The following is a 26,548-nucleotide window of genomic DNA, read 5'->3' as shown; positions in this document are numbered from 1 at the left end:
ACCTTACATAATTTTCCCATAAAGCATTATTTTAACTAACAAAGTCATTGACTTTTGAAAATATATCTTTTTTGGTACCTCTTTCCTTGAGTGACTCACAAATAAGTAGGTGTTCCATTTCATTACTGAAACAGAATCGAGCAAATACCCTTATTTGGAACATGTGAGAAACAGCAGTACTTTCCTCCAACTGAGCAAATCCCCCACGCTGCACACTGTTCCTTTAAAATTTTAGCAATGTTTCTGTGCATCTTCCAACAGAATTTGCTGACAAAACCAGGCATTTTGCATTGTAGCTATATTGTTTTCCATGGGTTATTTTAGCTATTTTTACCAAATGAGGAAGAATGAGCGTTTTCCTAATGATACGACTTTTTGCCTTAAGCAATTAAGTTAAGAAAAAATTCCAAATAGGTTTTTAAACATTCAGTTTAGTAAAATTCCGGACAAGATTTAGTATTGCATCATTTTAAATATTGTTAAAACATTTAAAACTATTTTTATTCATGCTGGGGATCTTTAGTTTTTAAATATCTTCCTAATTGTGATGGCTTCATACCATCATTAAGTATTATCTCAAGGCACAATCTATGCTTACGGTGAGGATTCTCTTTAATGATAGGGACTAGAAATTTGTAGTTCATGTAGTCTCTTGTAGCTTCAAATATTATTTTTTTGTCTGACCTTTTGTCAATCTGAATAGATTGTCATGGTTTGACCACAAATGGTGGTCTTATTATAAATTGTACCAGAGAGATACATATATACACTTGGGTCATGAAAATATACCTGAGCATACTACCAGTAGTAAGAGAAGGGCCAACCCAGCCATTTTCTTCTGGTTGGCTTATACTTACATTAATTATATTATTTTTAATCCTCTTTTTTTCCCCCCCCTGGAAAATATACCTGAGCATACTACCAGTAGTAAGAGAAGGGCCAACTCAGCCATTTTCTTCTGATTGGCTTATACTTACATTAATTATATTATTTTTAATCCTCTTTTTTTTCCCCCCTGGAGGATTTTAGTTTATCTGCCATTTGGTAAAGTTTAATTTAATTAAAATGAAATAATTTAATCCATAAACCTATTTCACTGAGTGAACTTACATAAACTTCAGTTCCTTGATTAATTCAAAAGTGAATTAATCAGTAGGGGGTGGGGGGGGGGTGCTGTCTTTGTGAATCATCCTTTCTTCTCTCAGGACAAATCGCATACCTACCACACAGGACACAGGACCTTCTGATATACAAATTGAGTGAGGATGCCAGTGTCAACCATACTAAAATATTAGTTAAGCTCAGTTTATTTTTTTAAGTTTAAAAGTATATCTTAGGATGCTAATAATTTTTTCACTTATTTCATGGATCTTCCTGGGCATCCCACTGGACAATGGATATCTAAAGCATGAACCATTTCTAGAGACTGCCATTTAAGTCCTCTGCTTATTCTGCTGGGTCAGACAAGGACTTCAGAGGAATGGACATCTGGACTCAATAAAGCCCTTGAGTCAGAAAAAAACCTCAAGACTTGCCATGCAATTTGACAGAAACCTGTACTTAACAGAGGCTGATTTTTTAAGAAGGACGCCCACTCCTTCTTCTCCCCATAACAGATCGGTCTCCCTCAGAGACATTTGTGAAAATATATCTGTGATCACAAAAATCAAAAGTTTCTTAGTAAATCCCAGCCCAGTGTAAATGGACTAACCTTCAAGTCCAGCCTAAGGCTGAACAAACACGCACGCACTTCAGCTATGGAAACAGCCCGGCCCTCTGTCTCCCTTCCCCTCCCCAAAAGGAAATGGGCTAAATTTAAGTCAGGGATATGTTATAAATGATAGAATCATTCTTTGGTGAAGAACGAGTTCTGAACGAGGTAAATGTGGGGTGAGTCAGCTATTAGATCATTGCTGATGTCCCTGCATACAGGTTTCTGGGGCTCCAAGATGCAAAGAACGTGGGATACTCACATCTTTGCATGTTGCTTTGTAAAATTTCAACATAGATAAGCCTAGTCGTCCCAAAAGCCACTAGTAGTCACATCTCCACAACCATTTTAAATACAGTATAACAAACTCACCCCTCAGAATCTTTGGAGGAAGGTCAAATTTCAAAGAAGAATCCCATGAAGAAATCTATATAACTGTTAAAACCCATGTCTATTATAAATTGTACCAGAGATATACATATATAGATATATATACTTGGGTCCTGAAAATATCAGATTTGATTCCCTTCCAGGAGGAGGCAGCAATGCATAGGTGAACACCGAAAGACAGGAATTCAAGACTTTTAACCTCTGTGCTTGGCCAACAGGTTGATTATGAACAGCTGAGCCAGGACATGAGGTTACCTGCATCTGTGTCACAAGACTGAGAGGGACCAGGGCCAAAACAGGTGCCAAAGCTTGGAATTCAATGACCTTTTGGGAAAGAAAGACTCAACAGTCATTAAGGGCATCTAGTGCTCAGAATGAGAGAACAAAAATGTTTATTACCTATTTAATACCTGGACATAAAAAATGAGTAGAAGTCAAGAAATGGCTGAAAATGGCTGGGGAGTGCCCATGGAGAGGAGAAGGGCATGAAGTCAGGCCAGTAACACTATAATCACACTAAGATGCTTTTGTCTTTTTTTTCTTTATGGCTTACAATTACAACAATTCCCAAAAGTGTTGCTAGAAGTTTCAAAGCCAGTGTCTTAAGTGGGAGATTTGGGTTTTCCATCTCCCATGGCTGAAGTCAGTCACCCAGTGGTGCCTCTGATGGGGGTACCAGAGGAGAAACAGGGCCCTGGGATGAAATGAAAGAGCATCTCTGGATGGTGCTCTGCAATCTGAACCCCTTTAAATCATGGTAAGTGCCTCCTTTTGTGTAATCTCTTCTGTCATAAGGACAAGTAGACTCTGAAAAGCTGTTCTTTAGGTGGCTCTGGACATTACCTGTGAGAGGTGATTGAGATGTGTCAAAGTTGCCAGTTTTCTTAAAAAAAAAAAAAAAAAGCCACCCCATTGGCCAGTGTAGTGTTTGACATGGCCCTGCTAATCACTTTCCTCGAGGTTTTCTGATTTCAGGACATTGAGTTAGACTGGGGAAGGCCAACTTCCTCTGCCATCCATCAGGAAGAGCCTAGCACAGTGGGTTACTAGTCAGATCATGACTCATCTGCCTGTGGGTGGTGACCTGAGGACTAGGGCTGGGAGTGTTAGGAGGGGACACCATGGGGGGAACCGAGATGGGCACCTTCTGGGGACAGCATGAGGACACCAGGCACCGAGTGGAGGGAGATGATACCTGTGTCACTCGCTGCTCAGCGATGGCTTAGATGCTGCCATGCTAGAAAGAGCTCTGGAGGCTGAAAACACCATCCTGACAACATAGATGAATGAAGTTGACTAAAACTCCCAGCATCGTGCTCAACTTTAGCCACAAGATGGCAGGCAACAGCGGGACATTCTCCACAGTCTTGCCCAGAAAGCACTCTGAAGACCTGAGGGAAAGCAAGGTCCCATTGTCCAGTCCAATGGCTGGCCATCAACACATTTGTGAAGCTGCTATGAATTAAACTCTTGTTGAGAAGGAAGGTTCTAGGTGTAATTACCATCCATTTAAAGAATGGGTATGGAAATATATAGAAAAACTTGATTTTCAATTTGTTTTTACTGTCAACAGTAAACTATAAAAAAAAATCTAGTTTCATCGGTCACTGTTTGTGGTGTTGAAGAAAAGTTCTAGAATTGAGTCACAGGTGCTGAATTCTAGTCCTTGCTCTTTTCTTAAGAAGGTCCTTGACTCCGGGAACCCATGAGCCACAGCCTCGGTTTCCTCCTTGGTTGGGCGTGGATGAACTCTGGGATTCCTTCCAGAAACTAGTCATGGAATGAAATAGCATGTGGGGATAGTAGGCTGAGAATGAAGTGGGCACAAACCTGAGGTTCTGCAATGCTTCATTTCCATGGCATCCTTGGGGAATGGGCTGTTCTACATGACAAGTTTTCTAGATAATTGAATTCTAAATGCTGAAACTTGTTTTCCTTTTAACCTTCTGTAATGGAAATCTCTCTAAAGTGTATTACACGCTTCTCAGACTTCTTAAACAGCAAGCTGAATACAATTTAACCTTGCCTGAATGTCTCTAGGTTATCATGATGCCACCTCTTACTATATATACAGTCCTGAATAGAGCACCGGTGCCTTTGGGCATATTCAGGTAGGCAGGACGCTCATGCTAAATGGCCCCAGAGACTATATTATAAAGGTATAATTGGCAATTCTTCCTTCCTGTATCTCCTACACCACTACCTGCAGTCATTTCTCCAAGTTACACCTTCTAGCAGCATTTGACACTCTGTTTAAAATCTGCTATAACCTAGAGAGAACTCAAGGTTGCTATGGGTAACCAGAGTCTGAGCTTGTAACAACCCTAAATTTAATTTTACACACAATTTAAAGGCAATGGGTACTGTACTGAAGGTTACTTATGGTCAGGGCTGATATTCAGCTAGTCCACCCAGTATGTAAGGTAATGTTCCTATATACTAGTTGGCCAACTGCCCTGAGCCCCTTGGGCCCTCCTGCCAGCTCAGTACTCTGGCCTGTCTCCTCGGATCACACAGGCTTCTCACATGCCAGCGTGAGAAGGTGCAGACTCCAAGGTGCAGTCTGCTTGTATAGGCTCCAGGACTCTGTTCTTGAATGCACCAGCATCCTTTCCAATGGGCTGGTACCCAGGCCATACTGGGTGCTCAGTATTTGATATCACCCTGGTTTCTGGGCTGAAGATTATTCTGTATCTTGCTAAGTGCACTACCACAGTTTGAGGCTCTCCTCTGTACCTCCAACTCAAAGGCTTTTTCTTGGTTGTGTGCTGTGCTCTGGGTTCAGATCGCCTGAGGATGACCAGAACAGGTGTTAAAAGTCAGCTTTGATTGAACACCTGCCATGTGTCAAATGACTATTTAGTATATTAGCTAAATCATTTTATCTAATCCGCTAAATGACCCTACTGGGGAAATAGCATCAACCTCCTGTGGCTGAGGTAACTCTCCCAAAGTCACATAGCCAATAAGTGGGCCTGGAAGCTAGACTCATCTCTCTGAGGCCCATGTTCCTTGCACTATGCTCCTCTCGTGTTTATCAATGTACAAAAGAGTCCAGTCATGGTTCACATCCTGAAAAATACATTTTAAGTGAAAAATGGGCCCTTTTACTTTTCAGAAAAGGCTACTTGTTTTGTTGTGTGGGTTATATTTTAATTAGTTCCATATTTTGTTACCAATTTGGAACAATCTGTCCCCAGGGAACAGATCTGGTTTACTTATAGAAAGCTAGCTGAGGGAGGGAGGGACTGGGGTTACAAAGTACTCCTTGTAGGAAATAATTTAAAAAACCTTCTCATTTCTCCCTCCACAAAACAAAAGTAAATAGAACATTCCAGAAAATCCCATCTTCCCTAGAGTAGGTATGATAGAGCTTACAAAAACTTTCCTTTGTGTGTTACCAATTATGCCTGCAAGAGGGGGCTGTTACCACACAAAAGAATAAGGGGCTCCCAGAGCTATGGGGAAGGGGATTTAGGGGTGGGGGGGTGCTAGAAGCAAAGTGCAGACCTGAGGAATATCACCCAGTGAGAAAGTAGAATTGGTTCTGTAATTGTGGGCCAGTCACAGGTTTACCTTTGGAACTAGTTCTGGGGTGCAGAAGGGTATCAAACCCACAGCTATGAATTCTTTGCTCTTTCCTTAGGGATGAGGTTTACAGACTGACCCTAAGCTAATTTTTTAAATAAGTAAACCATGACCTCATCTTCCACATTTTGCACCTGCTCCTCCCACACTTAACACACCCACAATTTTCACAGTGTCTTCTTCCAAACACATCCACCATGCTCTGTAGTTTCCCCAGTAAGTCTTGTCAGGGAGGAAATCGCTTGAATAATCGCCTAGCCAGTGGTGTGACAGGGTCAAAATAGCAAACGTATTCATTTGCTAGGGCTGCCATAATAAAGAACCACAACCCAAATGGTTTAAGCAACAGAAATTTGTCTTATAGTTCTGAAGTCTAAAAGTTTGAGATCAAGTGCTGGCAGAGCCGGGCTCCCTCTGAGGTACTAAGGCAGGATCTGTTCCAGACCTTTCTCTCCTGGCTTCTGATAGTTCCTTGGTTTGTGGCAGCATAACTACAATCTTTACTTAGTGTTCTCTCTGTGTGCATGTCTGTGTCCAAATTTGCTGTAGGACACTGGTCCTTTTGGATTAGGGGCCCACTCTACTCCAGCATGACCTCATCTTAACTAATTACATCTGCAATGGCACTATTTCCAAATTAGGCCACATTCTGAGGTATTGGGGGTTTAAGGCTTCAAAATATGAATTTGGTAGTGGCAGGCGGTGGAAGGAGGCGGTGGCTGGAAGACACAGTTCAAACCATAACATCATCTAAGGTAGTGTTGAATTCGAAACCAAACTCAAGAGAAGGAGAAGAATGGATTGCCCAAAAGAGTGCCTCATATGAAAATTCCAAGCAAGAGTATGGACAACCAATGTATCATCTTGGCGGGGTGAGTGTGATGTTCATATGGGGACACCTGAAATCTTATGCTTATGAATAAGAGGGGTATACAGTTGAGGGAGCTGTTTGCAGAGTTACACTGGGGTCTCAACAAAACCCTAATTTGTATTCACCACTTTTTAGGACAAAGCCTACATAGGTATGTGGAAAAATTTAGTGTTGAAGGAAACTGTTGGCCAGTTACAGAGTGAAGGAGCATCTCAAGAACATTCAAAACACTTTAAGTTCCTTGATACTTAATCTCAAAGTGCTTCTAGTCCTGAAGTTCTGGCTAGATATAAGTGTGGCAAAAGGATTCTACATTAAAATTGGGTTTCCTTTTTTAAGATGGAGTTGGGGGGGGGGGGGGCTTCTGTTTTCCTTATCAGTTTGGTTAAGTGGAAGCCTTATGGTGTTCTAGTCATTTTCTTCCCTGGTGTCTACCATTACACTGAGGAGGTATTCTGTGAAGCTGAAAACCATCCATGAAATTACCAGACCACAATGCAAAAACCAACATATAACTCTGGGGCAGATGTGAAGTAGTACAGCATAGGACTTAGGAGCACAGACTGGTGGAAGATAGACCCAAGTCCAAATCTGGTTCTGCCTCTTATTTAGGTGACCTTGGGCAAGTTACGTGGCCTCTGTCATCAAGGTTTCTCATCACAGCTTTAGATTAAATAAGGTGGGAGAATGTCCACTATGGTAGCAACTGCTCAATCAACAACACTTCTGATAATTACGCCAGAGAACTAGGGAGTGAGCCTTAGAAAATCAAGATAGTCTCCTCTTGTCTTGTTAACTTCTTGGTTGTTATGAGCACTGGGAGCCCAGTGCTGGGCTCTAGGAGTCCCACTGGGACTCTAGGAGTCCTCCTTCATTACTTGATTCACTTTCACACTTCTCTTGAAGACCCATCAGTGGATCCTGGCCTTTTCCTTCTATCACCTCTACATCTCAGTGGCTTCTGGGTAGGTCTTCCCTCTCCTGGCCCTTCATTGTCCAGCATATACACATGACTGTACCATCAGAGAAAGGAATTTCAGGGTCATGACTGTGCACTATTGAAAAAGTTATGTTTGGAAGATTTACTTCCTCAGCTGTGGAAAATTTCCAGAAGCCCAGTGCATTGACTATTGTTTCCTTATTTTCTGTATTCTTGATGCTCTGGCATTTCGGGCCTTGATCCCAGAGAGACTGACCCTTCCAAGGTTAGCCAATTCCTAGAAATAGCAAACTCCCCTGAGAGTGTGCCTTTGATATACAAATCAACCAATCCAGAGTTCACACCCCAACCATCTCCTTTGTTAAACTCTCATACATCAAGACAGTATTGCCCATAAGTCACCCCATGCCACGTATTGGACAACTAGAGACCATCCTATATCTCAGATCCTGCTGCAGTTATTCAAGCTACCAAATCCTAAGATTGCTCAGAGTAGCTGCCATCCCTCACCCAAACCTCCCTTGAAAATCCCAATAAAGTTTCAGGCCATATTCTCTCCTCTTCTCCCTCTGCCTCCTGAATAACACTGGTGTTTCTCTATGTAACCCTGCATGGTGTGTTGATCCCCTGTTTCTAGAGATCTGGGAGTGTCAACATCTTCCTTTATGACAGTCATTTCCCTGTCTGCATGTCTTATCATACTTGATTAGAACAAATCCCAGGTACATTTGAGAACACCCAAGCATAACAATTAGCAATCCCAGAGACCTGTTCCTCAACATGTTCTCCTTTTTCCATCCTCCAAGCTCCTCAGCCTTAGCTATTTCAGTCCAGATGCCAAGCGACCACATCCATCCAAATAATCTCTTCCTGACCACACAGAAGTGGAATGGTGCCCTGGAACAGGTACCACTCCCAAATGGGAGTCAGAAGGGAAAGACTGAGTCTCAGCTGTGCCAATTATCACCATGACATCATGGGAACACTGCTTCACTTCTGTAAGCTTCTAGAATGATAAAACTAGCTCAGGTGGATCAAATGAAATGTTTCAGAGATTCACTCCTAATATGTTAGCATAGGCCGCTTTGGCTAACCTCCCCACCACCACCACCCCCACCATCCCTACACACTTACCCAAGGTCTCAAAGCTAGTTGCTAGAAGACCTATGGAGAAAATCCAGAATCCCAGACTAAGTTCACTGCCTCCTCCATCATACCATACTTGCCCCTCCTTGAAACCTCCATTAAGGAGTCTAGTTTCGTGTCCCACTTTCTGTCATGACCCTGGTCCCATCACCTTTCTATTCTTCTGTATCTTCTTTCTTTGAAAAAAAAAAAAATGGGCATCATCCTATGACTCAAGGAATAAATTAAAATCACCAAAGAATCCTCCTTTGGTAGCTGGAAAGCATTTTCATTTCAGGGTTAGATATACTTTCAGAGCCTGGGACAGTAAACTTGGCCTCTTAAAAAGTCTACAACCTTAAGCAGGCAATGGGAAGAGCTTCCTGAACATACATGAGAAAATTTATCCCATATGGAATAAACTTCTCCAAATCCTAAAGACTCCAGCAACCTCTTAGATAATAAATTCCCAGTCTTTCTAAACATGCTCCATGTAGAACAGTCATTATGATGTTAATATTTTACTGAGCACTATGGATTAGACATAGTACTAAACCCTCTATATGCATTATTGCATCATTTAGTCATTGGATCAACGATCAATAGTGTTATCATTTCCATGTCACTGGGAATCCAAGACTAAGAGGGATGATTTTTCAAGGTCAATCAGTTTGTAAGTGTGGGAGTCTGAGGAGGCAGCACTAGTTGGGAACTGGAGCTGTTGACCATTATGCTCTCCCACTGGATGTCCCCTTCCTGCTCTTCCTTCTGCCTCTGCATTCAAATCAGCTCCCCTCACAGAAGATAGTTGTAAATGGTGGGGGCTCTCAGGTACAGCTCTGGGAGGGCTACCATCAAGCTCCATGCCGATCCTTACTTCTAACCTCAAGGACCCAGCCACCAGGGACTGGAGTCATATTCTCAACACCAATGAATACCATGGTGGTCAGTCCTTTTTCTTTTCTAAGAACAATTTCTAACTTTAAATAGAATCATTTCTCTTCAACATTCCTCCTTGAAAGTGAAAGTAATTGCTAGTTGAGGACCCAGCCATTAGCCAAGAACATCTCTTCAGTCAGATAGGCAACCCAAAGAAAATACTGGTGAGAGTCTACTGAGTAAGTACTCATACATGCCAGCCAGCCCTGTGCTATGTTCTTTCCATGCACTAGATCATTTTAAACTTGGGCCACACTATATATATGTGCCCAATGACTTCTCGTTGCCCCTCCATGTCCACTCTCCACCATTCTCTACCCTGGCTTCTGCCTCAGGTTGACACATATGGACCCTCTCAATGGGTCCCTTGCCACTGACTTCTGCCTGGTTTCTGCCAATGGAAAGCTCTGGTAGGAGACTGAAAGGAAGGAGAAAATTAAGCTTAAGGTAATTCTGCTCTGGCTTCTTCCCTTCAGGGTCTCCTTGGGTTAGAGATCTCCCTCAGTGAAAGGTCACCATGATTCTCAAAGTGACCCTCTCTCCATGATTCTCTTCTCTTGGGACATAGGAGCTCTCCTCACAGGAGCCTCTGAAGGCTCCACAAAAGTTATGCATCTCAGAATATCTTCAAACTTTTCTTTTCTCTTCCATATTTAGTTATTACTAAAACCTTGGTGTACAGTAAAGGGTTAACACAGCAAGTGTGGTGTATTCAACCTCTGTATATTCCAAGGAAAAGATTGGTTCTTGACTAACCCCTGGGAGGTAATTTCTAAGACCCTGGAATATTCTGCTTGATGAGAGTGTCTTTGTATACTTTGGGTCTTGGGCCATACTAATAATGTAATCTATGGCACGGGCATTGGGCCATGTGGCATTAGTTTGAACTCTGGAAGGAATGGACACTGAGTAACTAAGGTCAGCTACACAGGCACTCCATGCCAGCTGACCCCCCAAAAAACCCTGATACCAAGGCTCCCATGAGCTGCCCTGGTTGACAATACTCCATAGACGTTGTCACACACCATTGCCTGAAGAACTGAGCCCACCTGTACAACTCTACTGGGAGCAACAACTGAGTTTGCACCTGTTCTCTCTCCTGGATCCCACGCTGTGTACCTTTTACGGTTACTGGTTTTAATCTGTATCCTTTCACTATAATAAACTGTAACCCTGAGTTTTTCTGAGTCCTTTGAGTCCTTCTAGTAAATCACTGAGGTTGAGGGTGGTCTTGGACTCTGATTCATCTGGGAAACCAACAGTCCGGTCATAACTTACTGAGATGATGGGTGGCCACACAGGTGAAAAATGGAAATATGCTCATTCAGATGAGATCCAAATGGATCTTTCAGGATGGGGAAACTGGGACTGAGGGCAGGGGTGGCTGGTTGTCCAAAGATACTTCTAAGCATCTCAAGGGGATTCTGGACTGTTTGTTTGTGACTAAGGTGATATGAGACAGGCAGATGGAAATACATCCAGGACCCAACCTTTAATGCTCCAACTGGAGGGGAGATGTTGGTTGAGTGGAGGAGACGATCTAACTCAATGTGACATTTCTCATACTCTTGTGTCATGTAGTATTCCTAGGTTTCAGGAAAAAAGGAAATACTCTAAGTCCTCTAAGACAGAATGAAGCATAAAAGAAACATATAAATACCACAGTACTTCAATTTAGTGTATTTTCCCTTTCTAAGATAAATGCCATTGGCTTACCAGAGTAGGACTCAAACCCGTTGCAGTGCAGGTTGGAGCACCAGACATACATGAGCCACAGGGGTCCCCCGTCCAGCCCCTGTGCCAACCAGCACTCCCCCACTCACCTGGCCCCACTGACATCAACTCCGACCATCAGCTGCCCATTCAGGGAGAGGATCTCATCCCGCAGTCGGACCTTCCCACTCTTCCCTGCCGGGCTGTTCTTCCTCAGCTCTGTCACCCAGATGCAGCCAACGTCCAGTACAGGGCCCTGGTGGGTTTTCCTCTTCTTGCCCCCTCTGCGCTTTTCTCCATAGTCCCCGAAAACAGGGATGTTCCCAAAACTGAGGCCCACAGTCTCTGTGTCCCCCAGCTCCTTGGTGAGGTACACAGTACAGATCTCCATCCCTGGGGGGCTGTGGTCAGGTGGGACCACACTCTCATCCACAGTAAAGTTCAGTTGGATGTACTCCTGCAGCTTCTGGATGGCTGCCTGGCAGAGCCGCTGCTCTGGGCCATCCCCGCCCTCCCTCACGCTGTTCTGCAGCCACTGGTAGAGGAGGGGCAGGTGCAGCATGGCATTGTCCTGGGTGATGGGCATGGTGCTCACTCCCAGACACCAACATCATGAGAAGACCTGCTTCTGGGGACTGGACCGGGCAGGGCCCCATGTCCCTTGGGAACCCTGGCTGTCATCAGCTTGGCCTGTGTTCATATTCAAGGTGGCAGATGAGCCTAAAGGATGCCTACTTGAGACTGGGCTGTTGGCTTTGGCAAGAGGAGGACAGGACACAATTAGAATAACAGTGGAACAATTGCTGTGCCTGGAGTGCTCACCGAGAGAAGGAAGCGTCTAACAAGTTCTTGTTTGGTTCCTTTCACAGCAGAGCCCATGCAGATAACGTGGAAATGGGGTATTCTTCCAGCAGCCACAGCATGACCTCACCTGGACTCATTTATGCCTGGAAGAGGAAAAAACAAAAAATTTCAGTCACAACAATGAGCCCTCTGAGACAGAACACATGACCTCCTGTATTACGAAAGAACCATGTTTGCTTTTTCAGGCAGGAACCTAATCCTCTCCTCATTCCCCAGCTAAGATCCTTCCACCATGTATATATATACAGACAGACTGATAGAGAGATAGACACACAGATACACACACACACACACACACACACACACACACACACACCCTTCCCCCAGACAGAAACTTCTGGAACACTGACCTTCTCCAGGAAGTTTTCCTGATCATCAGGGAAATAAGATGACTTTTTCCAGTACAGCCCCCATCAAACTCATATCCAACAAGGAAGCTATGTGACAAGATTTTCTGGAAGGCTGTTGGAGGGGTTCTGGATATATTTAAGAGCTTACATTCTTAGGATGTTAAAGTCTATGTCCATTTGCCTTGATCAGCCCAGCTGCATATCCAGGAAGGCTCTCCATTCCAGGACTGACAATGATGCCAAGAAGAGAAAGGGCCAATCAACAGCACAGAGAGATTCAGGCTTGGTCTTAGGACAATGCCCTTCCTAAGCCTGGGCCTCATTCCATCTTCCTCATGTAGCCTCACAGGGATCCATGTCCCTAATCATCCTACAGCTCTTAGCTGCTCCCCTTCCTTTGGTAAACTATTGGAACTGACCTACTCTTAGGCCAAACCCAAAGCTATCTCCTACAGAGAAATATTTCTCCATGCTTCTGAGACTTGGCCTCTCCTTGGCTTGCCCTTGAACACACAGCTTAGAGCAATGATGCATCTTCCCCCAAAGCCCGCATGGCCAGCGGCAGTAGGCATGTCTCCCCTGCGAGAGCTGGCAGCTATCCTGCCCCCACCAAATTCTGCACAGGGCCTGGCACACAGTATGTTCCCACAACGAAAAGCTAATTGAAGTCCACTGCCAATTCTCCTTCTCCCCCAAAGAAAACTTTCACCTCCATCCTTTGTAAATGCAGAAAAATGATCCTTTTCACTCTCTTCTCTGAATTTCACTTTCATCCAGAGAAAGTCAATATAAACTATGCCATCTAAGATGGAAAACATTTTCTAGCCTTCTCAGGAAGTGATTTAACAAGGAATAATAATAAATGGGAGAAGTGTCAGAAGCCATGTCAATAATACATGACCTTATTACTCAGTAACCATAAAGAAATTTCCAATATAGCAAGGTTTGAGCTCCCAAAGAACTTGAGTGCCAGCTATTAATTGGTTCCAAATAAATCAAAAGCTTAGCAAATATCATCTACATAATCACATGCCTATTAAAAAAGAAACACAAGATCAAAGAAAAGATAATCCATAAATGTACAAAAACGGAATGTTCCCTTTGGCCAAAATAAGTAACACCTCTCACTGCAAAGTGACTCCACACAGACATATTAAAATCTTATGAATAAATCAAAACATTTTCCATCAGGCCTAGCAATCGTTATGAGTCTCCATTTCCTCATCTGTAAAATGAGAAAGTTAAGCTAAGTGATCTCCAAGGTCTGTCAAACTCAACAGAGAGGTCCTCAAACACAGTGACAGTGTCTCATTCATCAGTGTCCTCCCTCCCCCAGCACAGTGCCTGTTACCGTGTAGACTCTCAACCATTTAAAACAATTTTTAAAATATCTTTTAAATTACAGTTTTAATGGTCAATGATTCAGGGACTTAGTCACAGTTCAAGTGGTCCCATACATATGAAAACAGAGTAAATATCTTGGGCAAGATGCTCTTTAAATAAGTCTGATTGAAGAAAAGCCTAGAGGACCTTTTTTTTTCCTGCTGTCAACTTGTATTCATTCAGTAAGAATCAGGCCTTGAACTTGGCACCGGGAATATATACCATCAATAAGGCAAATTCTTTGCCCTGAAGGAATTCATAGTCCAGAGGAGAGATGCCTAAATACGTGGAAACCAGTGTGTAATAAGTCTAGGACAAGCCTTGTAACAGAATTGGCAAAGGTACAATCCTGGTAGCCATGTTCATGTAATATGAGCTCCCAGCCCCTGGTGATGGGTCCAGAACTGGGGATCTCATGCAAGCTGGACCAGTGTTTTCCCCTGAGAACTGAACACTGGGACTGAGAGAGAGAGAGAGAGAGAGAGAGAGAGAGAGAGAGAAAGTCCAGTCTTAAGTGTGTGAAGGTAACTCTAACTTTTTAACTAGGGGCCCTGGATGGCAATGTTCTACCTGCTGTGAACAAAGTAGCAAAGTAGCAAAGAAAGCCATCCTACCAAGAAATAAAATAAAATGGATCAGGAGAAGGCAGAGGTGTAAGACCAGTGAGAGAATACTCTGGTTTCCCCACAGCACTCCTGGTCTTAGTTTCAGACATACTGGACACAGCTGCATTGCTACCTTCCTCTTCAATCCAAATGACTATATCAATCCTTACAATAAATTACATTTTAACAATTTAACTACTTAAAAAAAAAAAAAAAAGGAAAGGTCAAGCAAAACTAAACTAAACAAACCCCTTTAAATGAAAATAAACTTTACCTTGAGTTGTTTCCTGCACTTGGCAACTCAAAAGTTGTTGATACATTGGAGGTGAGCAAAGCTGATTGGTTCAACATGGAGCAGGTATCCCTCTGTAGTCTATCAGTGAAGGGCAAGGGGTTAGGGTCAAGAGATATCATCCTGGCTGCTGGGAGCCCACCCTCTGACTGTCAATGTTGTGGGGGCAGGGAAGGAGCTTTCATAAAAGGAAAAATTATTTGGGGATATTTAGTCTTATTTTGGTGTTCATGGGATATGAACAAGTTTTTGACTCCATACCTATAATTGGGAATTTCCCAGTAATCCTTCTAGCCCCCTATTCTATCAATTCCTTTTCATGGAATTTTCTATAAATAAGGGGAATAGGAGCATTCCAATCTACTACAATGATTTGGGATTGACTCAGGGCATAAGAAAAGATATACAAATTTGCAATACTTGAAATGAGTAGTTCTTTCACAACATCCAATGAAACATTCCCGGGAACAAAACATTGACCCAGAGAAGATACAGAACAACAGAAACCTGCAAATAGTTACAAATACCAACCTCCCTCAGAGGTGGATCTGTCTAGAGGTCTTAATGCTTCTCATCTCGAAGATCAATTTCAGCAGCGAGCAGAATCTGTGGACATGAAGGCCCACTGCATGTTCCAGTTCACTTTTTTTCTATCATATATAATTCTCTAATTAGAGTCCATCTCAAAGTAAACAGCCATGATAATTTAAATTAATTTTGACTAGCCTGAAGCTGACAGCCTTAGCATTCAAAATTCAAAATGAATGCTTCTTAACAGATTTTGATACTGTGTTTAGAATCTACCAACTTTGGGGCGCCTGGGTGGCGCAGTTGGTTAAGCGTCCAACTTTGGCTCAGGTCATGATCTCACAGTTTGTGAGTTCAAGCCTCGCATCAGGCTCCGTGCTGACAGCTGGAACCTGCTTCAGATTCTGTCTCCCTTTCTCTCTGCCCTCCCCACCCACCCCCCCACTCTGTCTCTGTCTCTCTCAAAAATAAACAAACGCTTAAAGAAAATTCTAGAATCTACCAACTTTCTAAGATCCTCTTTCAGCAACATCATGCATGCACAGCAGGGCAATAACTGCCCCCACAAGGGGGTGAAAAGTAGTGCAGGGTTGAGGGGGCCAACAAATCTTAGATATTATAATGGTTAGTACCTGCCTGCAAAGCTCAAAGCTATCCGGCAGAATTTACTCCTTAGTGTTTAATATTTTGAGTTATAATTTTTTTTCTCTAGGATGGGGAGAGGGGGACAATAATGAAAAAGATGGGTCAACACCAAACTATATGAAACCAATCATCTGCCTAAAGTCTCAGCCCAGAGTCACCTGAAATCCATAAGCTAAATCCTGAAACTGGCAGGATGCAGAAAAGGGTCCTCAGTTTTACCCAGACCTTGCTTCAAAGATTCATACTGGGCTGTCTTTACTCCCTCCCTCTTGCAATTGTCCTGAATTCTTGATGTCTTCCTATTCTGGAATCTGCTAAGTTCCAAGTTCCTTAGTCTTCTTTTCTTCTGGACTGGATTCCTCTTTTTACTTTTGGGAAAAGCTCACATTTTAAAAGTGAACCAATGTTGATTAAATATTTACTGTTCATTCAACAGATGTTCATTGAGTGCCTATGCCATGCAGGGCCCTAAATAAAACAGACAACATTCCTACAAAGCCCCATGAAGCCTGTATTGTGATGGTGGCAAATTAGTAAACATAAAATACTATAATGTCAGATGGGGATTGATATTATGAAGAGAATCAGAGCTTACTGAGTGATGGACGTATGAGCAGATTAAGAAAGGCCCTCTGAGAAGAGACCCAAATAAAGTGAGGGATTGAGTGAGAGAATATCACCTGCCAAGGGCTGTTCTCTGCTAAGGAGACAGCAAGTGCAAAGACCCTGATGTGAGAGCCTGCTGGGCTCCCTGGGGATACGTGTGGGGGTAGATGTGGCTCCAAAAGAGGGAGTAAGGGGGAATTGGCCCCAGTGAGCTGGAGGCTTCCCCATTGTCTCATTCTCCGTAAAACAAGGGCGGTGACACCATTTTACCCACACTGGCTAATGGCTAATGTTTTCTGAGCATAACCACACTCAGACGTTCTTCTAAATGAGCACTTTCCATGGATTACCTTACTTATTTGGAAAACAATACTGTAGGAATATATTGTTAGTATCTCCTTTTTAGAGACTCAGATAAATGACAAAATCAGAGAGGCTAATTAAGGACCAGAGAGGCTAATCAGGACTAGAAACCAGATCCACTGGATTTGGTCATGTAGGCTAGCACTCTGCCCTGTAATGCCTGCCGCCAATGGGCCTCATATAACACATAAATAGGTACCTTGTGTCAGAAGCGGGTGGCTTTCTACCTAATATCTATTCTCTCGTCCTTTTCTTTGTGGGCATGATACATTCAACTAAATCCCAGCTTCTCTTGGAGGTATGGAGAAATTGTTACATGGTGTTTCTTTAAGAGATTCTTTAAGTATTCTTTAAGAGAATAACAGAAATGAAAAAAATAAATCCCCATGTTATTTAATCATTGTTATTTGGATTTTTCAAAATCCAACTAATGAGCTGAATTAACTCCCCCCAAAATAACACACTGTGATACCCAGAAGTGTAGGAACTAGAAGTAAAAGAATCTAAAACATAGAATTGGATGACAAAGGGAGGGAGGGGGGCAGATGCCAAGGACCCGGATATTTACAGACTGGAAAAGTGACCCTAGCCATTTAATGTAAAACATTTGGTTAAAGTGCCACCTGCTGTACCTTGGAAAGTCACTGGTGTGTTGACTGAGGCTATGGTGTTAAAGATGGTAGGAAACTTTTAGAATATGGGTAGATGATTTGACACTCTCAGCAAAGTCTAGAGCTCCTCAACTCAGCCAGCAAGTGAGATGGGAGGAAATGTCACTTTGCCAAGGAACATACTCTTGACATTGAGCCCGTACTCTACATTGCCAGAGAGGCTCAGATGCTGGACCCTTGTAGTGCTGAGAAAACCTGCTTGATCAGAAGGGGGTGGGTGGTACCCTACCAGACAGAGATTGTAAGTCTTGAGAAAGGTGTGATTACTCACTAGAAGCCACTGTTTCAACTGTTCCAGCAGTACACATTAAGTAGTATATGTTAAGTTAAAATTTAGGGCGATGGACAGAACTCATATGCTAGAAATGAAAGAAAACAAATCATCAGGAATTGACCAAGAGCCTACTAAGTTGTGGGGGAATCGTACTGCCAAAACCCCAACCCTGGTTTGTAACAGCCTGGGATGGCTCAATCCCCACAGCAATCTCATAACTCTTGCTCTCCCTTCCCTGGGCAACTCACATCTACAAGAAGTAGGCAATGTGTACAGCCCCCAGAAAGGGTGTCCTTCCAAACCCACCACAGAAGTGGCCACGGAAGACAACGAATGAGGAATAACCTTCCAAAGAGAGGCCAGGGCCATGGAGGCAATGAACAGGAGTTCCTGTCACAAGAGGGAGGGTTTATACTCTTGCTAGTTTTGCTCATGAGGATTAGGTCATATGGACAGTGACTGCTGTTTTCCATGTCTCCTCTCATAAATGGAAGTTTTTATTGTAGTTATTCTATACCTTTTCCAGCATTGCATGTGAGTTGTATCAGGGTTTGGTCACAAGGAATTATATCCAGAAGTGATGGGAGGGACCACACATCACCCAGAGATCCAGGGCTCTAATCTTGATAGACTAAATGGATCAGGCTTAGGTGACACCTCCACTGGGAATGGGGAAACCATGCATGGAAAGAAGATTATGTCTGAGTAACCAAAAGAAACTGGCTTGTTGCTTACATAATATTCATTCTCTCCTCTTTCTTACAAAAATCCATCTGTGTTTAGGGGCAAGTACCCAATCAAAAAACCTGTTTCTTAGTGCCCCTTCAGAGAGAGGTGGCCATAACATACAGTCCTGGCCTATGAAATAGTTCGGTGGGGTTACCAGAAAGGTTTTTTTTTTTAAGTTTGTTTGTTTGTTCATTTATGTAATCTCTATACCCAATGTAGGGCTCAAACTATTACCCCAAGATCAAGAGTTGCATGCTCTTCTGACTAAATCAGCCAGGCACCCCCAGAAAGGGTTTTTTTTTTTTTTTTTTTTTCATGGGCACTTTTTGTCTTTTTTCTTGCTGAAAATGCATATGTGATGGCTGGAGCTTTAGCAGCCATCTTGTGACCAACCATAAGGCAAAGGCCTGACATCTATGAGCATCTGTACCAACCGTCGACATTCTACCTCCAGACTTCTTATTACATGAGAGAAAAACAGGCTCCTACCTTTTTTAAGCCTCGTTAATTAGAAAATCTGTTATAGGTGAACAAAATCCCCTAATGAATATATTGCTTTAGGGGCGCCTGGGTGGCGCAGTCGGTTGAGCGTCCGACTTCAGCCAGGTCGCGATCTCGCGGTCCGTGAGTTCGAGCCCCGCGTCAGGCTCTGGGCTGATGGCTCGGAGCCTGGAGCCTGTTTCCGATTCTGTGTCTCCCTCTCTCTCTGCCCCTCCCCCGTTCATGCTCTGTCTCTCTCTGTCTGTCCCAAAAATAAATAAAAAACGTTGAAAAAAAAAATTTAATATATATTTCATGCAATAAGAATTAATTGTGCCAGGCACTATGCTAGCCTAGGGAAGAAATGATGAACAGCCCTGTGGAGGCTGTGGTCCACTGGACAAACAGATCATTAAATAAAGTATGTGAAGGGCCATGAAGTGGTACATTTGTGGGCACATGATGGATTCTGGAAAGTGAGGCTTTAAAGGTCTATGCTGGGGCCTTAGGGGATGAGAGAGGTGTTCCCATATAAATTATAGAAGATGAGGACTTAGAGGGGACCTCAGGGATTTCCACATCCAATCTTCAGTTTGAAAGATGACAGAAACAGACATCAAGACAAGATGAAGATCCTTTGGCTTCTGGGTCTCTTAACTTTTGAAGAGTAGGAAAAAAAGGAAAAATAAATGAAAGGAAAAAGAATGACCCGACAGCTATTCTGAGAAGCTAATACTTAAAGATATTGCATGTCCTGAAACATGGACTATTTGCCCAAATAACAAAAGACAGGAATGATTAGAAATTGAAGAAATTCACAAAATATCATGCATGTTTTCCATCATGATAAGTGCAAGAAAACATTTGGGGACTAGAAAAACAAAATGAATACTATAAATTATTTCTGTTACTTCTAAAATATATTTGCTGTGGCTTCAAAGACTGAAACAAGTTTGTGCATCTGAAGTTTATGACTGTTTACTCAGAACGTCAAAATTTGGCCAGTTCTGGATTAATATTTCCGGAGTTTAGGTATCTTGATTCTAAAAGACCATGATGGTTGGGAAAAGAGGGTATTTCTGAGGTTACATACGTATCTGTGAAATGGCAATTCAATGTTTTGAAATAGGGGCTATCTAACAAGTGGATAATAGACTGAGACAGTAACAACTTTTGTATTAGCAGCAAGATAATCATGAGTCACTGTGGTTGTCCATTTTAATGTGATCATTGTGTCCACTTTGTATGGACCAGGTACCCATGATGCCACCAATCTGTCCTCCATAACCCTATAGACCACGCCATCAACATAGAGCATGCATTATAAGTTCTTCTTCAATTTTACTGAAGGTCCAAAAAAAATTTTTTAGTATAGTTGACACATGATGTCACATTCATTTCAGGTGTACAACACAGTGATTCAGCATCTCTATACATTACGCTGTGCTCACTGCAAATGTGACACCATCTGTCACCCAACCCCATTACAATACTACTATTTTCCCTATGCTGTATCTTCCCTATGTATGTACTCCTGTCACTTATTCATCCTGTAACTGGAAGCCTGTATCTCTCACTCCCATTTTGCCCCACTTGAGTTATTATTTTTTTAATGGAGACTTTATAGTTGTTTCTTTCAGAACTTGCACTGTTTAGCTGCGTCTAGTGTTTAGACTTTTGGGTAAATAATCTACTTACTATATATATTTAAATTCTTAGCATGTAACTGTACAGGATCTGACTTCATCATTGAATATTTTTAATAGCCAGTAATATACTCTGCCATAGGTATAGCTATAGGTCCCCAGGCAAGTCATTTAGCATCTTTGAGCCTCAGTTTCCTTATTTGCCAAATGAGATGGTTCTACTAAGTTTCTTTCTGGTTCTAGCATTTTCCTAGACTTTGGAGCTGAGTTAGCAAGCCAAAGAGGGAGTCACTAGCCTCATTTAGAAGCATATACACAACACATGGAAGTTTTAAACTGCACAAGAGATGGGCCAAATTGCTTTATCAGATTTTGAATATCTGCCAAGACAAAGGGAGGAAGGGGGGCCCTTGGGTGGTTTTACATTCGTGGCTTATAACCACAGTTCAGCTCTTCCAGAAGACAAGAAGAAATATACCCTACTGAATAAAAGCTCTTTGGAACAGCAGAAAAAAAAACAAGGTTTCAAAAAGGGGGAAGCAACTTGCCTCGGGGGTGGGGTACAATAGGAAATCCGGTGTTTCCAGTGAGGCACCACAGACTATCCAATTTGGCAAGGGCCTAAACTGTGTAGAGACCAGCCTCTGCTCTCTCCCTCCCAGACTGCATGCTGGAATCAGGGCTGGAGTGCCTGGTGCAGAGACAGTATCCTCAGAGGAAGCCCAAAGATCATGGAGCACAGAGGTTCAGCCCGTTTGCATCTCTGAGCATCCCCTTTTCCCAGGCTTCGCTGAGGGAAAAAACTCAGGACAATGGTGATGAGAAGCAAGTCAAAGTCATGGGAGTGAGAGAAAGAAGAATCCTCATTTGCCCTCTTCCAGGCAGGAGATCAGAATTAAGAAGGAAAGACTGAAGCACTGTGACATACCAGTGCCCGATATTCTATATGGACCCCATGTGCCATCTTGGCTGTTAAAAGGGGTGAGAGAGAAATGAAGTAGAGTGAGAAGAAGAGAAGAGATGGCAGAAACTTAGAGGAACTAGCTTGAAAATCATCCAGTGGAGGTTTCATTCCAATGGAGAGATCAGGAGAAATGAGGAGGTTGGACGCGTTGTCTCTTAAGATCCTGCTGTCGCTGTGTCTGTGTTAATGTGCAGGAACATGCACACAGGCAAAAGATGTGGCTGGGGAAGGCCACTCGTAGGCCAGGGAGATGCGACAAGGTGACCCCGATCTTGGTCAAATTCCCTCACTCATGTCTTCAGGCTCCCAGGCTCAGAAACCTGACTTCCGTCTGCACATTGACAGAGTATCTGCCTGTCAAGTGTAAATATACAGTTACCAGCAAGAAAGCTCATTCATTAATTTTCAATTGGAAATACAATTATTAAGTGAGCAGGATGTTGGCATCGACCCGCTCACTGCCGGCTTTCCCTACAGACAGGATGCAAAGGAATGCAAGCTTCAGAACAAGGAGAACCAGGTGAGCACAGGAGGCTCCCCTAGCTGAAGCCCTCTCCACTCACTCTCCCACTCTAACCTGGGCTCTGCAAAAGAAAACTGTTCACTTAGCTAAGACTCCCTAACACTAGACAACACTTGAAAAGGTATTCCTAACATCTAGCTCCTGGAGGCTTTCTTTTCTGTTCTCTACATTCACTACCCCCCTCTATTCACACCCCTTTCTTCAAACTGCATACCATAACATCAGTAGTGTTGATTTCTGTTCTCTGAATTATGGTCATAATCACATTTGGGCCCATCTTCTCCAAGATCACTATGATTCAAGGTTTGAATTCTATGTTTTTACAGAAAATTTCTTCACTTGGGTGTTCCAGAGGCTGGCTATTCAACTGTGTATGATCTATGTCCTGGTTTCGTGCTCCACATAGAAATCTGTCTGGTTTCTAAGTTCAGAGTTGTGGGGAAGGGGTCTCGCTACTGCCCCCTGAGTACCTATGACACCTGACAGATTTAACAAAACTATAGGAGACCAAAGAGTGGTCACTAAGCGGCCACCCTGCAGCATGGCTCTGATCTGCTCGGAATGGTGTGTGTGAGCTTTCAGGAGGTGAGGACAGGAGGTGAGGACAGGAAGTGAGGACAGGAGGGCCAGGACTAAAGTCACAAAGGAAAAGCCAGGGGAGTCGATGTTCTCCTTACCACTCTTGACCTGGAGCCTTGCTGAGTAGCCTTATGCTGCTGAAATTCCAGAGAGCTCTACCATTTCCCAGAGCCCCATGGCCCTGTGGCAGCATCCTGGCTACACAGATGGGGGAACAGATTGAGAGGGGACCTGCGATTCAGTTGAGAGGCAGAGCACTAGGCATCCATGACGTCGCTCGGCAAACACTCATTTCGGCTTGGAAGCAGGTTCTCGCCCATTAAGGCAAAGCCGCTTGCCAGGAAAATAGGAAATTGGAATTTTTTAAAAAACACTTTTATAATTCTCTGTATTAGAGAAAATGGAGGCACCAGGGTGTGTCTAAATGGGGGGGAAAGTAGATAGTTGGGTCCATTATGGATTTAAAGTTTTAGGACAAGAATCTAGTCTTTACACAGCTAGGCCTCCAGAGTAGGCACGGTAGACAATAGATGCTCCCAGGCACCCTGTTGACCTGGGAAATTACCAAGATTAGCAAAATGGCCATTACCTGCCACCCACCAAGTTCTGCTGAAACATTTCCAACAGGCTTTAAGCACCCTGGTCAGATGACTCCAGGTTCAGGATCATTCTCCCTGTGAAGCTGAGCATGTGCCAGGCCAACTCTAAAGGAATTCTGTAAAAATAACTGAAGACCTGTTCTCAACATGAAATCGCAAGTCCCTTTGCCTGAGGAAGTGATTATAAACTTGGCCTACCTCCCCAGGAGGTACTCTTGCCCCCTGCCTGGTGGGGCCCCGTTGTAGCTCTATTCTCTCCTGCCCTGTCTTGTCATTACCTTCCTTTCCCACTGTGCTCCAAGACTCTCCATTCCACCTTCCACCCAAGCCTTTCCCACGAGTCTCATGACCAGAAAAGAAATGGAAAGGAAGATGCCTGTGCTTCTGGGGTTCCTGGGTTCTATAAGATAGACACTGGATTCCTCGGGCAGGAATCATTCATTCACTCCCTCCTTCATTCAACAAATATTTATTGAATGCAATAAATAAAGTGACATCCTCACCCTCAAGAACTGAAAAGCTGAAGCAGTCTTCCCAAGCTGGGATGAGCCTCAGAATCCCTGGAAGCCATTGTGGCATTCAGATATCTACATTTATAACAAGTGTTTCAAGTAACTCTGACCTAACAGAGCTTTTCTGATGAAACTGTTGGTTGGGTTGAATGAGAGGTGTTGGCTACTCCATGACTCAGAATGGAGACCATGGGAATAAAGTCAGCTCTAACATCCTAATGTTTCAGGAGACCCCTCATTTCCTACCCATGTAGGGGTATTCGATTTAGCAAATAAGAATATATAGTGTCCAGTTAAATATGAGTTACAGATAAACAACGAGTAATGTTTTAGTATATCTCAAATATTGTAGAATGTTTTAGTATATGTGCCATGCAATATTTGGGACATATTATTCTGAAATTTTATTGTTTACCTGATATTCAAATTTAACTAAGTGTTGTATATTTTAGGTGGCAACCCTACATTGACCCCATCTCAAAATGAAGCTCTTAGAGCCTTTGACCTGCATGTCTTGTCTGCCCTTTGTGAAGTAATCCTACCTGGCACCTGTGTCCTTGTGTCAATAAGCCTTTCACTTCCCCCTGGATGCAAATATCACCCATGGGCCAGGGCCCCTCACACCATGCAGGCAGAGAGTGAACGAGTTAGCCCTGGGATCATATCTCAGCCTTGGGTCTCATGTGCCCAAATCTGCTACACCCAGCCCAGTTCCCTTTCTTGAATGTCCCTGCTTGCTGGTCCTCTCTCGCCAGATGACCTCTAGTTCCACACAGTACAACTATGTCACAAGGATGAAAGGAGACAAGGAATAGAAAACTGTTTGATGTGAACACTAGAAGTACCCTCCCGGTGATTGTCAAAGTATCATCCAGGAACCATAACTTCCTGGGGTTTACAGTCACAGCTGCTCTGGTTTTATCAGTTGTATTTATTTTTCTGGATAAAACTTTATTTGAACAAAGTAGCTAAAAACTGTTTGAAAATCACTAGAATATACAACGAACTCTATGGCTTATTTTGAGTTGTAGAGGAGACAGCTGACTGTCTACACAGCACCTGTTCCCTCTTTTTTTACCCCCTAACAGAATTCTGACTTTTGTTCAGAGATTCATCCATCCTTTTCTGAGCAGTAGGTATCTCAGCTCTAAAAATGGGCTGATCGATGGTAACATCCTTCCTCTTGCCAGCAGCAGTTTCAAGAATGGACAGGTGATGGGGCGCCTGGGTGACTCAGTCAGTTGAGTGTCCAACTTTGGCTCAGGTCATGATCTCGTGGTCTGTGAGTTTGAGCCCCGCGTCAGGCTCTGTGCTGACAGCTCAGAGTGTGGAGCCTGCTTCTGATTCTGTGTCTCCCTCTCTCTCTGCCCCTCCCCCACTCATGCTCTGTCTCTCTCTGTCTCAGAAATAAATAAACATTAAAAAAAAATCTAAAAAAAAAAGAATGGAGAGGTGACCCAACATTGGTCAATGAGTGAGGAGGTAAAGCCTTGAAAGGGGCCTTCTGGAAAACCTTAAGAGTAAGTGCCAAGAAGCAATAGTCCTTCTTCTTTCTCTAGATGTCATCAGGGCTCAGTTGAATGTCCACAATTTATGCTGCCGTCTTGATACCAGCCTAAGATGAAGCTTAATGTTGAGGATGGTACATTGAGAAGGAAAATGAAGTTGAGATGAAATGAAGTGATGACATTGTGAACCTTGTAGAACCACCAAATATCCTTTCTGTGGATGACTGTTTGGGTTGGATTTCTAGTTCCTGCATCCAGAAAACAACCTGCTATAGATGTGGTTCTATGCTTGGGGCTTCCTTTTAAAGGGAAAGTCAAAGACAGACATGCAAATTTGAACTTCTGAGATTCGCAGCAGGAAATGTGGATCTACCTGCCTCTGTTTCTATCCCAGAGGGCAGAAATTTGGTCATTCTTCTTTCTCATAGTAGGAGAAGAATTGAACTAGCTTTCCCTTTTCTATAATTTGAATAAAAATAGTCTAGTATAATGTTTGTTGATGAAGTGTTGAAAATAAGTTTATTCCTCCCTCTGACAAAACCTCCATATTTAAGCATCCTCAGAACCCCAAGAGGCAGCACATGGTGTTTGAACGGCCTTATGAATTTTTCTTTGGAGCACAGGCAGAGGCAGAAGTGAGGGTCCCTCCAGCACCTTTAAGGTACAGAATCCCACAGGCCATGGGAAGAGTCTGGATCAACTATACCACTCCCTACCTTCATGCGATTGCTACCTTCCCCTCCAGTGAGTGTTGAGCTAACCCCCTGGCTTTGAGGGTGGAGCTCCCACTCTGGAAACTTTCTACCCATGGTGCCTTCTCCTGTTTCAAACATTTCCATAAACCTATAAATCAACTTTTCAGAAGAGGGTTGGAGGCTTGACTCTGGGCTGTTGACTAAAAAAGTGAGCTTGCTTCTTAGGGATTCTCAATGGTACAGTAAAGCTACTAGAAACGAACAACATCTTTAATCTACCTACAAAGACATAAGTAAAGTAGTGGATGGCTCTAAGCCAGGGGCTCTTATTTCAGTACAGCAAGACTGAAACATAGTGAAGGATGAAAAGAAAATGTAATCTGGATTAATCATGGACACTAATAAAAACAAACACACAAAACTGGCAAGAGGATGAAAACAGACATACCGAATCA

At 43.1% G+C, this 26,548-nt stretch overlaps 1 protein-coding gene across 4 annotated transcripts in view; it reads right to left on the bottom strand.

Annotated features, from left to right (window-relative positions):
- Nucleotides 1-26,548, bottom strand: part of PDZD2 (PDZ domain containing 2) — a 361,998-nt gene that overhangs the window by 217,502 nt on the left and 117,948 nt on the right. For all 4 annotated transcript variants that reach the window (XM_060634411.3, XM_060634416.3, XM_060634417.3 and 1 more), the window contains one exon: nucleotides 11,388-12,224. In XM_060634411.3, the coding sequence (XP_060490394.3) occupies nucleotides 11,388-11,863 (476 nt within the window). In that variant the 5' untranslated portion in view covers nucleotides 11,864-12,224. The remainder of the gene's footprint in view (nucleotides 1-11,387; nucleotides 12,225-26,548) is intronic.

Source organism: Panthera onca, chromosome A1 (genome assembly GCF_046562875.1).
Source record: "Panthera onca isolate mPanOnc1 chromosome A1, mPanOnc1 haplotype 2, whole genome shotgun sequence".
Lineage (NCBI taxonomy): Eukaryota > Metazoa > Chordata > Mammalia > Carnivora > Felidae > Panthera > Panthera onca.
This window is presented reverse-complemented; position numbering and strand designations above follow the sequence as displayed.